This window comes from Lygodium microphyllum, chromosome 4, assembly GCF_053477565.2.
Source record: "Lygodium microphyllum isolate KBCC chromosome 4, Lygodium_microphyllum_v1.1.10, whole genome shotgun sequence".
Lineage (NCBI taxonomy): Eukaryota > Viridiplantae > Streptophyta > Polypodiopsida > Schizaeales > Lygodiaceae > Lygodium > Lygodium microphyllum.
Window position 1 is genome coordinate 18,491,822 of NC_141138.1, and position 15,535 is coordinate 18,507,356.

At 43.2% G+C, this 15,535-nt stretch overlaps 1 protein-coding gene across 1 annotated transcript; it reads right to left on the reverse strand.

Moving 5' to 3' along the window:
• Positions 1–281: 281 nt before the first annotated feature.
• On the reverse strand, positions 282–4,324 carry LOC148036843 (uncharacterized). The gene is made up of 8 exons (XM_087675739.1): positions 2,615–4,324; positions 2,395–2,461; positions 2,234–2,296; positions 1,974–2,134; positions 1,802–1,877; positions 1,664–1,720; positions 1,413–1,538; positions 282–1,297 (listed from the first exon to the last, which is right to left on the reverse strand). Exons 1-8 carry the CDS (start codon positions 3,934–3,936, stop codon positions 947–949), a joined length of 2,223 nt encoding a protein of 740 aa, XP_087531865.1. The 5' UTR covers positions 3,937–4,324; the 3' UTR covers positions 282–946.
• Between the last annotated feature and the right edge of the window lie 11,211 nt (positions 4,325–15,535).

The following is a 15,535-nucleotide window of genomic DNA, read 5'->3' on the forward strand; positions in this document are numbered from 1 at the left end:
GCATCCGTGCGAAGTGAGAGTCGATGCAGGCACCAATTGCAGGTTTTGGAGGACTATGGGGGCTGTAATTCTGAGGACAAACATTCCAAGGCTCTACAAACATCCTTGCATTCCAAGGCTCAACAAAGCATTGACAAAGGAGCCTATTTGTTCATATGTGGATCGCTGCTCTACAACCAAACTGATCTGCAAATTTTTCAATTCACTTTTCACAGCCTACACAAACATCCTGTTTTGCTCAAATAGTTCACAAGCTCACAAAAAATCTAAATGGACATGAATGAGATGTATAACGCCAGGCCCATGGGCTCGTTTGGCCAAATCAAGCCTTTTCTTTTGAGAAGAACTGAATTTTGAAAGATACTTCAAGGGATGTCATCCAAGGTTTGCACCCGTGCACCCATGTACACTCCCACACACTCAAACCAATTGGGCTACAACCCCATCAGCAACCAATTCAAGGTTTGTGAAAGGTTCTCATAAATCCATTTTACATGAAGAGAATAAAATTACAGGAATGAGGCAGAACAACCTGCAGGAATGCCTTCAAAGGAGGAACCTTACCTACCCTCTCCAGTCACAGTTTTCACAAGTCGATCTGTATCTTTACATAGAATAGACGGGTACTATACAGCTGTACACGTTGCTGGTAGCAAAACAAACAATGGCCAAAACTCTCTGCCATGACAATAGCTTGAAGTTTACATTGCGTATGAGAAGATCCGATGGGCTCTTTGGCTCCTGTGCACACATGATAATACAAGCCATGTTAAAAACAGTCAGTTTGAGGGCAAGAATGCAGGCCAGTATATTTTTATTGAAGCAGGTTCCAGCTTTGCTATTTATCCTTGGTGAGCGATGCGGTTCAAGTTGTCCTCTAAAATTGAGTTCGCAGACAAGGCGTTGCACTGTCACAGTAAACATTACCCGCAAGGGCAAAGCAACATTAGCCATAGAGTAAAGTTTGAGCTCTTTGAGCCCCAGCCACCACTTGATCAAAGCAGCTTGCTTGGGAAGGAGAAGAAAGGGAAAAGTTCCCACAAGCCCAAGTAGTGGAAGTTGCAACTGATGAAGCTGGCCAACCTTCTCTAGCCACAGGGGACGGTGGTGACCACTGAGCAAATTGTTCAGGAGTGGGCACATGGGCTACAAATGGATGCTGCAACAATTCAGTTGCTGTGGGTCGATCTTCTGGCTTGAATTTTAAGCATCTCAAAACAAAATCCTTGCCTTCTGAGCTTAGATGCTTTGAGATTGGAGGCAGTTTCCCTTTTTTAACCTCAAAGTAAAACTGAAACTGGCCACACACACAACCAAACCAATCAAACAAACAAACCATTAGATTAGCTTTTACAGTGTGAGAATTTTGCAGTAGTCTACAGCAACAGGCTTGTAGTAAACACTCCACTTACTCCTGGTAGATCACTCCAAGGAGGCTTCCCATCAGCCATCTCAAGGACAGTGCAGCCAAGGCTCCAAATGTCTGCAGGAAAACTATAATGGCACTTTATTGACTGGCCCTTTTTGGCTGTCAATACCTGCACGATTGCATGAAAATTTTTGGTCCAATGTCTGCGATGTGCCACTAAAGAACAGAGCATCACTTTAACTGTATGCCTGGCTTATTTTGACTAAGGTTAATGATCAAGGAAAGGGTTCTTACTTCTGGAGCCATGAACAAAGGTGTGCCCTTCACTGAATAAAACAAGCATTCATCGACCTGAAAACCATATACCACTGCAAAGGTAAAGTTTTGCTGATGCTGACAGATGTCCAGAAGAGATGTAAAACCTGAGTTTACCTGCTTGGCCACTCCAAAATCAGAAAGCTTAACCTGACCATTGACATCCACCAGAATATTGGCACACTTGATATCTCTGTAACAATAGACCAGTCACCTTAGAGGAAAACTAGCAGACAACACACGATATAAGTCACTTCAACAGCTTTAACCATGTCTGAATGATGCAGACCTGTGCATTGTTTTTTTCTGATGCAGGTATTCAAGGCCTAGAAGTATTTGGCGTGTATATGTCCGTATCATGTTGTCTTCAAACCGATTGTACTTCTGTAAAATTTTCTCCAAAGAGCCCATTCTCACCAGCTCCAAGAAAATGCACAGTCGGCCTTCCTCCTATTTGAAGACCAAAATATAAATTTAGTGAGCAGAACCTTTTCATGAAATATCCTGACAAATCCTGCAGAACGAAATGTCTACAAGTCATTCACTTACAACAGAGGATCCCAAGTACCGCACAATATTCGGATGCTCCAGCTTGCTCAAAACGGCCACTTCCTGTTTGACAGTACGGTCATGCACATAATTTAGCATGTCAAATGTTTCAAATGCCACATGAAATGCACGTTCAGTAGAGCAGCTCAGACATTCCATACATGCTGAATTTCAGGAGATGTATCATCATGGCAGCTTATCTTGACTGCAAAAAAACTCCCATCTTCCCTATGCACATAGAAGTTAAACCAGAATGAGCATGACTGAAATAGTAACATGTGAATCAGGATGCACAAGCATTACAAAAAACCACCCGTGAATCTTTACAGTTCAGGCATTGACACAAGTTAAAACTGAAACTTGCTGGCATCATGGACTTACTGATTCATTCCTTCATACACAGCTCCAAAGGAACCTTGACCTAGCATGGCACCCTTAGACCACTTGTGAGGACAGATGGCCCTTTGCATTGGTGACCACGGAGAACGTGGTGGCGAGTATCTCGGTGAGAAGGAAGTATGCTGGGTGCATGATAACTGGCTCAAAGAAGATCTCTGAGGTGGAGAGACCAGCATTGATGAGGGACGAGAAGAGGGCTTCTGGGGCAGCAAGTATTTGCCCGGGGACTGACTCTTTACAGAGCTTGACTGGTTTGAGTACCAAAACCTGTTTGTGTCTAACAACAATGGGTGCGGCCTTGAGGAAACCTGTGATGGTGACGAGTCATGACTTGGTGGAGGAAGGCATACCAAAGGTACACTTTGGCCTACAGGCATGGAGCATGTTTCAGTTGGTTTGCTGCTGTTAACATCATCTTGTGATGACATGACTGGCTTACTTGCAGGGCGAATCCCAATGCTAGTGCGCATCTGGACATGACTTGGAGATGATGGTGGGGGACATAGCACTCTCTGCTGACCCCGATTCCACGGCACATCATGTTGCATTTGTGCTCCTGATGTAGGGGATTTTGGTGAAGGTGGGGCTGGAAGAGGATGAGCCATGGGTGCCTGCATAGAGGCGCTTTTGATATTGATGTAGGAAGTAGGTATAGGGAGATAGTGCCTTTCGGTGCTGGAAGGTGGAATTGGAAAGGTAATATCATCCCTAATCAGTTCACTGCCGCTGGCGGATGAGTGTCTTTCTGTGCTGGACGGTGGAGTGAGGAAGGTAATCTCATCCCTAGTCGGTTCACTGCCCCTGGCGGATGATGGCAGAGGAAAAGTAATCTCCTCCTCCTCCTCCTCCTCCTCCTCCTCCTCCTCCTCCTCCTCCTCCTCCTCCTCCTCCTCCCATTGTTGTACCTCAAAATCAACATCTTGCGCACCACATCCAATCACGATCACTTCATTATCAGAGTCCAATTCAGAAGGGGAGGGGCATGGCGCCGCCCCTTCAACATGCGTTGATGCACATGATGCTGCTGCTGCACATGCCCTCTTAAGGAGTTCATCGATCTCCAAGAACTCGGTCTCGCTCTCTGCACCCAACAACTGCAAAACCTTGGCACGATTGATCCCGCTGCCACCATTACCAGAGCATTTTAGATCAGCACCTGTGGCTGTGGCGGCAGCTGGCGCATTCACCGTGACTTTGAGGGCATGGACACCACCGTCGATGAAGGGATGAACAGGGGAAACCAAGCGCAAGCCCTTGAAGGCCTTGGTTTTCTTCTTCTTGCCGAAGATTTTGAGCAAATGCATGCTGCAGGTGCAGATTGGCCCTGATAATCTAACTATGAAGATTCCTGTACTCCTGAAGGTAGTAGGATCAAAAACTAACAGAAGGAAAGGGCGGAAAGGAGCTGGGGAACCTGTTTTTCTGTAGATGCGATGGGAACCCCATCTCGGGCGGCCCTACATGATGAGATTAGAAGCCTCCGTCAAGGCAGGGGAGAGGGGGTTGCGAATAAGAAAAACCTCTCTCTCTCTCTCGTGCGCCTCGTCTCTCAGACAAGCAGCATAATGGAGATGGGTGCATCCATTTGACTGCGCAGCTCTGCCGCCTGCACAAACTAACAAAAGCGCAGGGAAACCCAAACGCGTTTTCCCATCAAAAGTCACCCCCACTTATTTTTGCCCGCCACGTTGCACTTTGACTCTCCTCACTCTCTCTCACTCACGACTCACGAGTCTCTCTCTCTCTCTTTCGAACTTTCCTGTCTAAAATCCAACCACAAACAATGCTTGACAACAACACCATTGGCCCCTCTCCTCTCTACACGAAAAACTAACTAAGCTTTAATGTGAAGTGAATTGCAAAAAATTTTAAAATTATAAGAACAAAGTTTAATATCTTGAACCTTATAAATTTTTCGTTTTAAAAATAGTAAACACATGTAACTTGATTCAAAAATCCTTGCAAAACTTACGGTCGATTTTGTATCTGCGATCAAAAATGTTTTTCATGAACACTCCTTGGCCTTATAAGGTGAGCTAGTATGCGAGCAAACCGAGTTCAAATCCCAAGGACAAACTATTTTGAATTGCCTCACTCATATCAGAGGCCTTAGCAACTTAAAATCTATCATTTCTAAGAAAAGAAAACAATCTCTCTCTCTCCTTACAAACTAGTTTTGAATTGCCACACTCATATGAGAAGCCTTGCCTCAAATTGCATCACTCGTATGAGAGGCCTCGAATTGCCTCACTCGTATGAGAGGCCTTGGCACCTTAAAAGTTATCGTATTTAAGAAAACAAAACGTATCCCTCCTCTCTCTCTCTCTCTCTCTCCCACATCAAACCTTAAACTTGTTTATTGCAATATATAAACAACACCCTTGCTTTAAAACAAATTTCAAATTTAAGTAACAAAAGCAAATCATTGAGTTGTTGAATAATGTCAATTAGTGGTGGATAAGTTTCCAATAATTGAGTTTAGACCTTAAGGAATGATAGGATAAAATAATTATATATTTTACTTAGTGAACACAATGATTCCTTTAGACCTTATTAATGATGGGTCTTACATCGCTAAAATGTCATACGAATCTCATTCAAGAATTGTCATTATTACCAATGAGATGATCATTTTGTAAGAGAATCTTTACTACTAAGTATGATTTAGCAAATCAAAGTAATGATTACAAAATGATCCTTTCTTAAAATTCGCGTATCTGTAAGGAATGAGATGTAAGGTCTAAGGTGTATGTAGAATGTGTTCCAATTTAGTTGCAAAATGAGCTTTCAAATATAAGGGACAAAGGCAAATCATTCAACCTGGCACATGCTTAACTAATCTCCACCATTTGCATGGAGAGAGAGAGAGACACACACACACACAGAGACACAGAGAGAGAGAGAGAGAGAGAGAGAGAGAGAGTTTTCTCTCCATGAGTGGATAGCTTTGCACACATCGGTGGCTAAGCTCTACCCATTGTAGCCATTTCTCTACCTCCAATCAATGTGCTTCCTGCCACCCCTATAGCTCCACTGAATTGAAAGCTCACTGGTTCCTAAGTGATGTTAAAGGAATGTAAGGTCGTAAACTATTTCAAGGGCTAATTTGCTTACTGGCACCTGTAACCTAGTGCATGATTGTTCTTTTCTTTCTCTCCCTAGCAACCCTTTCAATTTCCCCTTATTCTTTCTCCTTTAACTCTTGCCTCTTTCTTTTGCCTATAATTCAAAGTGTCATGGAGTTGATGGCTTATAAGACTTGCACTCTCACATGCCTCTTTTATTCCTAACATATGTCCATGTTGTGAATTGCTTTTGATCCCCCTTGTTGTTAACTTCAAAGCACACTAGTCAATACAACAATGAGAGAGAGAGAGAGAGAGATCACATTGTGGTCATCACTACCCCTCTCTCTTTGCTTGCATCATCTCTACTGATCCAACATCCTATATCAATGAGAGAGAGAGCACTAGCCCACCATCCCTCTCTCTTTATGCTGAGAATGTGATGTCTGCTTATCCAAAACATCGATCCCTCTCCTTACAAGACATTATCATATATATATATATATATATATCATTGATCTGAAACCTCACCATGGAATGCATTGGTCATTGTACCAATATGAGAGAGAGAGAGAGAGAAAGAGAGAGGTATCCTAAATTTCTTATTTTCTAGCCAATAAGGAATAGGAAGAGGCATATTAGCCTTCTAATTTTCCAATATATTCGTGAGCTCCAACATAGGTAGGACATCAATGCATAGGTTGTCAAGAACATCATAAAAGCATGCATCTTTCTTCCATCGTGAGGGTGATATACATGTTAACCGGTTGAAGAAATGAAGACATGAAGAGAAAGAAGAACACGAAAGCCACAATTTTTTTAAAAAATATTAGGCATTGGAAAAAGAATTCAACTATTATAAATGAGGGCCATGCTCCCTCCCATGCAAATTGTGATTAATTTTAGTAACACTTAGCATAGGAACATGGAATTGAGTGCATGCGTAGAGGGAAGACCGATCTTTAGCCCCAAAAGTGGGTTGGATACCAAGGGGATGGGGGAACCCTAACCCTAAAAAGTTGTATAAATATGATGAAAGTAAATGGAAAGGGCCATTCATGTGTGTGCTAATTTCTTGTTCTCATTTGTTTTCTTTTGATTGAGAGAGAAAGGGGGGGGGGGGGGGGGGGGGGGGGGGGAGTGTGTGAGAGTAAGGAACCAAGGGTAAAGCTCCCACCTCTTCTCTTGAGTGCTCTCTCATACCTATCCTCATGTTCCTACCTTGCATGTGAAGGCCATAGAGGGTGAGAAGGGAGAGTAGGTGTACTCATGGGTTGTGGAGCTTCCCAAGAGATACCTTCATTCTTGAAGGAGGGCCAAGGGAGCTCATCACTACAATGGTTTTGGTTTTCTTGCAATATGTAAGAGGCTAGATGAGAGCTAGTTGATGTGCCGCATGTTCAAACCTCCTGAATCAATAAGAGAGTGTCCAATGTCCCATCGTTGAGCATGTGATGCATAACATTTTTGTTCTGTGATCGAGACTAAGGAGACATTAAGCACAAGATTGCTTGCATGTTTTGTTCAGTGGAATAAGAGGGGTAAGCATTGACAACTCCAAATCGCCTTTTTATGATTAGATCAGTGTTTCTTTGTGTGACTAGGCACGTTACTATGGGCCTTAGATTAGGTTGGGAAGCAACCTAGCCTGGTTTGGAAAGCCCTTGGAGTTATCTTGCTAATTATTATTTTTGTTTATTAGTTTATTTTAATTTTTTTAAAGAGAGAGGGGTGATTTTTATTGAGTTTGTGTTAGCTGGATAGTCCTTTTTCTTTCGTAGCTTGAAAACAGTATCCTCCCACAAGGGGGAAGTGTTTTTTGTTCTTTCTTTAAATTATATTTTTTATTTTTTTCTGAATGTTTTAGTTTATTTTTTAAAAGAAAGTAAATGGAGATTAGTAATGCTAGCTTTGGTAAGTCAATGGGATTTTTTTTAAAAGAAAAGGGGGTAACATAGTTAATATTAGTAAAGGTTAGAAGAGTTAGATTAGTAAGTCTCCATTAATTATTAAAAAAACCAAAATTTTTGCCTTTGGGGAGAGGGAGGGAGGGGCTTAAGGTTAATAGCCCCTCTATCGTGAGCCTTACAAGTCACAACTACATGATTGTGCGATCGTAAGGCTATACGACTATGTAATCCCATCACACCATCACCACTATTCCAAGCCCATGCCCCCTATCCCCAACATGTAAGGTTTATGCCATGCTTCGAGCCACCATTACAAACTCACACCCCTACCATCATTGTCTAGGTCTTACACCATGCTCCCATCGCCACGTTGCCATCACGAGCATGCCATCATCTTCGCCACCATTACACAATGTTGTATCCATAATCCAAGCTTGGTTTTGCACATCTCATTACACGTAATTGGTGACATCCACCCAACCAAAATTTCTCTCCCCTCCTTGGGTTACATGTGTCATAATCCAACCTTGGGTTGTAGCTGCCTTCTTGTACTTGTGCCTATGCCCACCGATCACCATCACCATTTGCCTCCACCTCCCCCACCTCCTCGGTCTCACATCCCCCCACCACCATCTTCTTTGGCCACCACCATTGCCCTAGGCTTATGCTCCCAAGTTTCAAGCACATGCTCCCTACCACTGCCATCACAAGCACACCCCTGTCACCACCATTGCAACCTTCTTAGCCTATCACATTGTCACCATCCTCCTCCACCTCCCCAACTTCTCATCCACCTCCTTGGCACCACATCTTGTTGCCATTGTCACGCTCACACTGCCGCTGCTGCCATTGTAGCCTTCCGATCTTGTCACCACCCTCCTTCACCTCCTCAACACAAGAAACTTTAGACATCTTCCCATATAGAAAAAAATGAGAATTTTTCTAGATACTTATCAAAGAATCTAGAAAAAGTCTCAACTAGTAAAAGTGGAACATTTTACAAGATAGTAATATAGTAAAATATTTATATATATGGATTTTACTATATAAGTAAACTAGTTAGAATGAGTGATATAGTAAAATTTTTCTATATAAAAAAAACTAGTTACAATCATGCATCTATTGAAAAAGTATTTCTATATAGTAAAAACTTCAAATCAAAATAATTGAAAGAATTAAAGGATATTGTCTTCATTAATTAAGAGATCAATCTAGGATACAAATATCCTCAATACTCAAAGGTCTTTTGTGACTTTTTGTGCAATGATTTTCTCTCTACAAAGTAACCAACCCCACAATACACTTTCTCATGGCTAGCAATGTTTATTCATTACATCCTCCTAAAAAACTAGGGTCCCTCTTGATAATAATAGATGTAGACTTTAATGATGTATATAGCTCATCAATGGATTGGATATCCAAATATTTTAGGAGGATTATTAACAACAAGCATTAAAAGAAGACAATATAAATTAGTATGCTACTACATCATAAGGTAATTAGCTACTTCCAATATGCCGCTCTGAGAAAAAAAAAACGCTAAAAATCCGAGTATGGCATTTTTCCACAAACAGTTTGAGAGAGAGTGAAAGAGATAGTGACTTTGGGAGGGAGAGGGAGAGAGAAAGAGAGAGAAGGAGATCTTCTCGCCACTGCCGCCGCCATACCTAAAGAAGAGGGAGAAAGAGGGGATGTCATGAAGAGGAGATGAAGAATCCATCCTCATGCCTTTACAGTAAATACATTGCCTCCTCTTGGTTTGTTCTTGTGCTTTCTTCTTTTCTTTTGTTTGTTTTTCTTGAGAATGAGATGCATTGAGGGAGAAAGAGAGGAAATCAGAGAGGGAGAAGAAGGAAGGAAAAGAAAAAGGAAGAGAGAGAGAGAGAGAGAGAGAGAGAGAGAGAGAGAGAGAGAGAGAGATTATGAAAGATAACAAAGAAAGATAAAAGGGTGACGTAAAGAGAAGAAGGAGAGTGGAAAAAAAAGAGAGAGGTAGAAAGAGAATTGGAGAAAAAGAGATAAAAAGAGGGGGGAAAAGAGAGATAGACAAAACAACAAATAGAGAGTGAGGGAAAGATTGAGAAAAACGGAAACAACGAGAGAATTAGAGAGCACAAAATGATAGAAAGAGACGGGCAAAGGGATAAGAGAGGCACGAAGAGGGGTGAGGAGAGAGTGTCTTTCAATGCCTTGTTTTATGAGTTTTTATTTTTTATCTTTGATTTTGATTTTAGCGAGATGCGCCGAGTGCAAATGAAGGGGAAACGAGAGAAAGACGTAGAGAAAAGAAGGGAGGGGAAGGAAAAGAGAGAAGAAGTGAGAGTGGGGAGGGAAGATGGGGGGGGATAAAGACACATTTATAGAAATAAAAGGGGAGAGATAAGCAAAGAAGGATGAAGGGAGGCAAATAAAAAGAGAAAAGGAGAAGGAGAACAAAAACCTATTGTTTATCATAACATAGACAAAATAGAAAACGATAATGGTCGTGATGTTTGAGATCGCGAGGTGTATCGTAATCAACATGTCCTCTTTTCTTGCTCTCAATGCAAGCTGGCAATCAGATGAAAGCATCGCTTGTCTATAGAACACATATGATTCTTCGGCAAGTTCCAATCAGAGATCATTGATCAAGCGATCTCAAACTTTGAGCGAATGGTAAGAAAAGTGTTTATCAATCATGCCTTACATTCGCAAACTAATGGAACATCATATACAAAAACATTAGACCTGCCCATAAAATTTATACATGGAGGTAACATCTCATCCCAAGGAGGAATGCACCTATTATAGCTAGTTAGAAGAGTTCGTGGCCGTGCGATGAATGGAGTGCCTAAGCCAATCCACCACTTGGAAGGCACAACTCAATATATACCCCCAATAACAGAGGAGATAGTCAGCTATCATTCCTCCCACACTTAAATTGGTGAGCTCTTGCGAACCAAAGAACCATAATACACTTCTCGTGTAAGCTTCAAGAAAAACTTCATATCCTTCTTCTCATTTCTTCTCACTTCCATGGATCATTTGTCCACTTTTTCAACAACCACCATCCCTTCACATCAATATTTTGTCTTGATTTTAAACACCCATCATTGACTAATACACTAATAAGGATGAATACCACCACAACACTTTCGCTTTGGGAGACACACTATCTCTGTGAAGAAGAAACATTGAAAATCCACCGATTTGACACCAAAAAGGTGAAAACCCGGAAATGATATTCAAAGTAGCACTCCCACTTCATCAAATTTAGCTTTAGGGTACTCCCACCCGTGTCTTTAGAAAGATAAGTTAAAATGAACCTTGAAATTCTTACTTAGGCTTAGCTTTTCACTTTCTCATTATGGTTTGCATATTAATTCATAATAAAGGATAGGGCAATTAATGTTCAACCTTAGGTTTTTAAATTGAACCTTATATTCTCCTTTTCTATCTCTTCTCGTCTACAACAACATCGCGAATGAGAGTGTGAGGAGGAAACAAAGTTTGCCAAGATCTGTCATTGTACTGGCCGCCATGAAATAAAGCGTGAAGAAGAAGAATAGGTCGCTCCAAATACACCATGAATGAAGGCCATTGATGTATTAGGAAAGCTGCTGCCATGATGGGTACGGTGTGAGGAGGAAATAGATTCGATTGCACACAGTTATCCTTCCATCAATGCTTTTGCTTGGCTCCTTCAGAGCTCTCTGCGTTGAATCCATATGCTTGTAAGTCATGAACCCAAAAGTGCCTGAAGGACCCATTGTGCCAGAAGTCACTAGATTGCACACAGTTTCAACGCTATCCATCTTCATAAGCAGGGCACCGTTTGGAGGAGAGTGTGAAGGATGGCCTCTTCGTCAAGAGATTTTCGGAGGTAGGGTATTTGGATAATCTCATCGTTAGGTTGATGAATATCAGTCAAAGGGAGAAGGAAGACATTAGGGATTACATCACTTAGGTGCGTAGCCTCTACAAGAGAATCCTTGCCAATGAGCGACCTACCAAGAGGGCAGTATCTACAGTGTTCATGAACGGGATTCGGAGTGAGGAGCTCTACAAGGATTTGGCCAGTAACTCCACCTTGCAACAAGACATGATAGCTAGAGTTTTCGAGGAGGCAATACGCGTAGATGATCAACTCAGGGAACGCAGCATAAGGACTACCAACCGAGAGAGTGCAAGCCAGAGGGACACTAAGAGATCAACTACTTCGGGGAAAAAAGCAACTGCTAGTATGTAGGACAAGGGAAAGAGTGTAGACCACGACCAGGGGATGGCAGAAATGAGAATGGAGATTGCACGGTTGCAAGAGCTGGTAAGGAAGCCTCTGAGATCGCATGTACAATGTATATACTGCGGCAGCAATCACCTCCTAGTTGAATGCCAAGATCCCAGATCTTGGCCGTGCTCAAATTGCGGTAGATTCGGGCATGATGCAGTGCATTGCAGAATGCCGAGGAGATTCCCATACGCGTAGCAGTACAACCCTCCATACTTAGGTAATAGGCCACCCAATTTCTTTGGGAGGGGAGCCCAGTTAGCTCTCCCAGCACCAACTGACTCAAGACCTGCCATACCTAGGCTGGAGATGAACCCAACTGGTATACCCAGACCACTTAGGGCCTTTTATAACCCACCCATCTAGCGATGCTCTTGTTCACTTTGTGGAGGAGCCTAATGAGGAAGAAACATATGTCAACCCATACATATCCTATGATGAGGAGGGCAACCCAGTCCTGATGGACTATCGACCGGTGAGAGCAAGAGGCAGAGGCTTTGGAGGGCCAAGCCAAGATCCAGTCACATGTTGGACTTGCGGCCACCCAAGCCACATTTCATCACGCTGCCCACAAATCACACATCTGTTTCCTGACTGTCCTAGGCGGAAGCCATCAACCAGCTATGCCAACATGCCATCGGTGCCTTTGGGGCATTTTGGAGTGGAAACCTTTGACAGTGAGGATACACCCATCCCACTACATGTTATGACGCAAGCTCAAACAAAACAGGCAGGCATCTCTTTGCCAGGGCCAAGTAACCTTGACGCAACCTCAATAGGAAAGAAAAGCCGAAGGAGATGGAAAAAGAGAACCGATGCAAAGATAACTCTTAAAACCGAGGAAGCGACTACGTTGGTAACAAGAAAGAGGGTCACAGACGCAGAGGCGGAGACCTCATCTCCTAAGACAGCCAAGCTAGGGAGTGCCAAGGTAGGGGAATATCCCCATCCCAAACGGCAGCTCGAGGCTATAGCCCAAGGAGTGGGTCAAGGATGCCCAAAAGCACCTCAAGGATGCTGAACCCATATGAGAAGATCCTATTGACGATTTCTCCAGCGTGAGCACACCAGTCTCACCTTCAAAACCACAAGCTGCAAGCATACCTGCACCACTGGGGGCAACTCAGTAGCAAGGCCAGGGGGAAACTTGCCAGGGCAGACATGGGAAACTTGTCAAGGCAGACAGAATGCATGGCCTAGAAATGCTAGCCTCAGGGGAAGACAAGAGCCCAGTAGCCTCCTCACAACCTTGTTGTCTACTCCAGTAACTCTAAGCTTGGAAGACCTACTTAGGCAGAATCATTCCTTATGGCAAGAGTTAAAAAGACTTGATGGAGGGACACACGGAACTTGCGGGTGCCGATCTGCAAGATCATGATGCAGTTACACAAATTCCAAGTCTAACTCTACACTCAACTCCTAAGTCTTTGCACATCAATGCTTTTTGGGAAGGCACTGAAATGCATGTAGTTTTACCCGTCCTAGCCTTAGGAGATATGACACGAAAAGGAATTGTAGACACAGGCACAGGTGTTAGTGTATTAAGCCATGCAGTCTTAGAGGCATGGGGAAACCCTCCTGTAGAGACTGCTAGGTTTAACGCCACATTAGCAAATGGAATGAAGGTAAGACCGTTTGGGGTCTTAAAGAATTGGCCAGTAAAGATTGCCGATGTGCAGTTTTCCATAATCTTCATTGTCATGAAGGGAGTGGATTACGATATACTATTAGGCCAACCTTGGATGAGGAATGCGCGTGTCATTGAGGACTGGGACAATGGTTTGATTTTCCTAGGGAACAGAACTAGTGCAGTAAGGGTGGAGATGGACACTTGGAAGACGACCCCTGTTAACCTAGATGCCATCTCAGCTATGCTGAAAGGTGATACTCAAACAACCAAACCCTATGGATCACTCACTAAATATATTCCTTGCCCTGAGGATGAGAGGGATTGGATGCACATTTTGGCAACCATTGACCTACCATTCTCGAATGAGGAAGAACTATATCGGTAGGCTGCTAAAGCCGCAACCATGCCAATCGAGGAGCCAATTGTGCAACTCTGCATGATGGCAAGAAGCTCACTCAACCCAGGCAAACTAGCCTCGTTCCATATCCCCAACAACAAACTAGAGCTTCAGAAAATCGTAGAATATATGACCAATAAACTGGAAGGCAACTTGGCTGCTAACTTAAAACCTCTACGTGATCTATTAGCTAAGTTAGGATGGAAATGGACCAAGGTCCACGACCTGAATTTGTTATATAACTGGGCTTTAGTTACTAATGACAAGGAGATAGGAGAGGAAAGCTTAGGTGATGATGAGCAGTCAGAAGGACATGACTCTGATGATGAGGAGTATGAGGACTGTTGCTCTATGGGAGAGGAGAGTGAAGAAGAGATAGATACAATAGAGTACGACACGGAAGGAAAAGCGATAGAACAAATCACGACAGACTCAAGGCCTAGGAGAGGAAGGATCAGTCAGAATGAAAAAGGAGTCATGCAAGTGGAGTGTGACAGATCATGGCTAGAACACATGGGAGCCGTGGATTATGAGCAAGCCGGAGTGGCACGACCATGGGTAATCACAGTGCTCAAGATGGATGCACCTACTGAACTACGACCCCCTGTGGAAACACCTTCCTCAAGTGAGGGATGCGAGTTTAACTCAGAGTTGGAAGTCAGCACCGAGAGTGATCCTGAGATACCACAACCTTCTAAAGTCAAATGCACCAAGGGAGACTTGCCAGTCCACCTAAGGCACAGGAAGGCACAGGAGGCTAAAGGAGGAGGCTAGGAAGCAAGCAAAGGACTCAGAAGCAGAAACGCAAAAGAAACCACAGGATCTACCCAAACGGTTTACAAAATTTAAAAAGGGTGACAGAGTGGTGATTCTACTAGGTGCAAAAAGACAAGGCCAAACTATGAACCGATCGAGGGACTCGCCAAAGTCAAGGAAGTTAACTTGGCTGGGGAAGGTGAAAAGCCAAGGCTTGTTTGCAGATGACTTGACGGAGGATGAGGAGACCAAACTTGTTGCACTCTTGCAAGAGTACATTGACGTATTTGCCTAGACATTGGATGAACTTAAGGGAGTCGACCCTAGGGTTATGACTCATAATATCCCAATGGTCCCTGATGCAGTGCCAACGAAACAACGACCTTACCCCATGAATCCCAAACACGCCCATGCAGTAAAAGAGGAGATTGATAAACTCATGAGGGCAGGATTCATATATGAGATCGAGCACACAGACTGGGTATCACCTATCGTGATTGTCATGAAGAAAAATGGAAAAATCCGAGTGTGCGTGAACTACAAGAAAGTGAATGCCGCTACAAAGAGAGATAACTATCCTTTACCTTACACCGAGCACATGCTTGAGTGGGTAGCAGGTAAAGAAGCCTATAGTTTTCTGGATGGTTTCTCGGGCTATAATCAAGTGCAAGTGCACCCCGACGACAAGCATAAGACTGCCTTTGCCATGGAATGGGGTGTATTTGCCTACATTGTCATGACTTTTGGGTTGATGAACGCACTTGCGACTTTTCAAAGCCTAATGTGCACTATCTTTAAGGACATGCTTATGCGCGAACTGGAAGTGTTTGTAGACAACTTATGCGTACACTCTAGTTGGGCCGAACACTTAGAGAAAT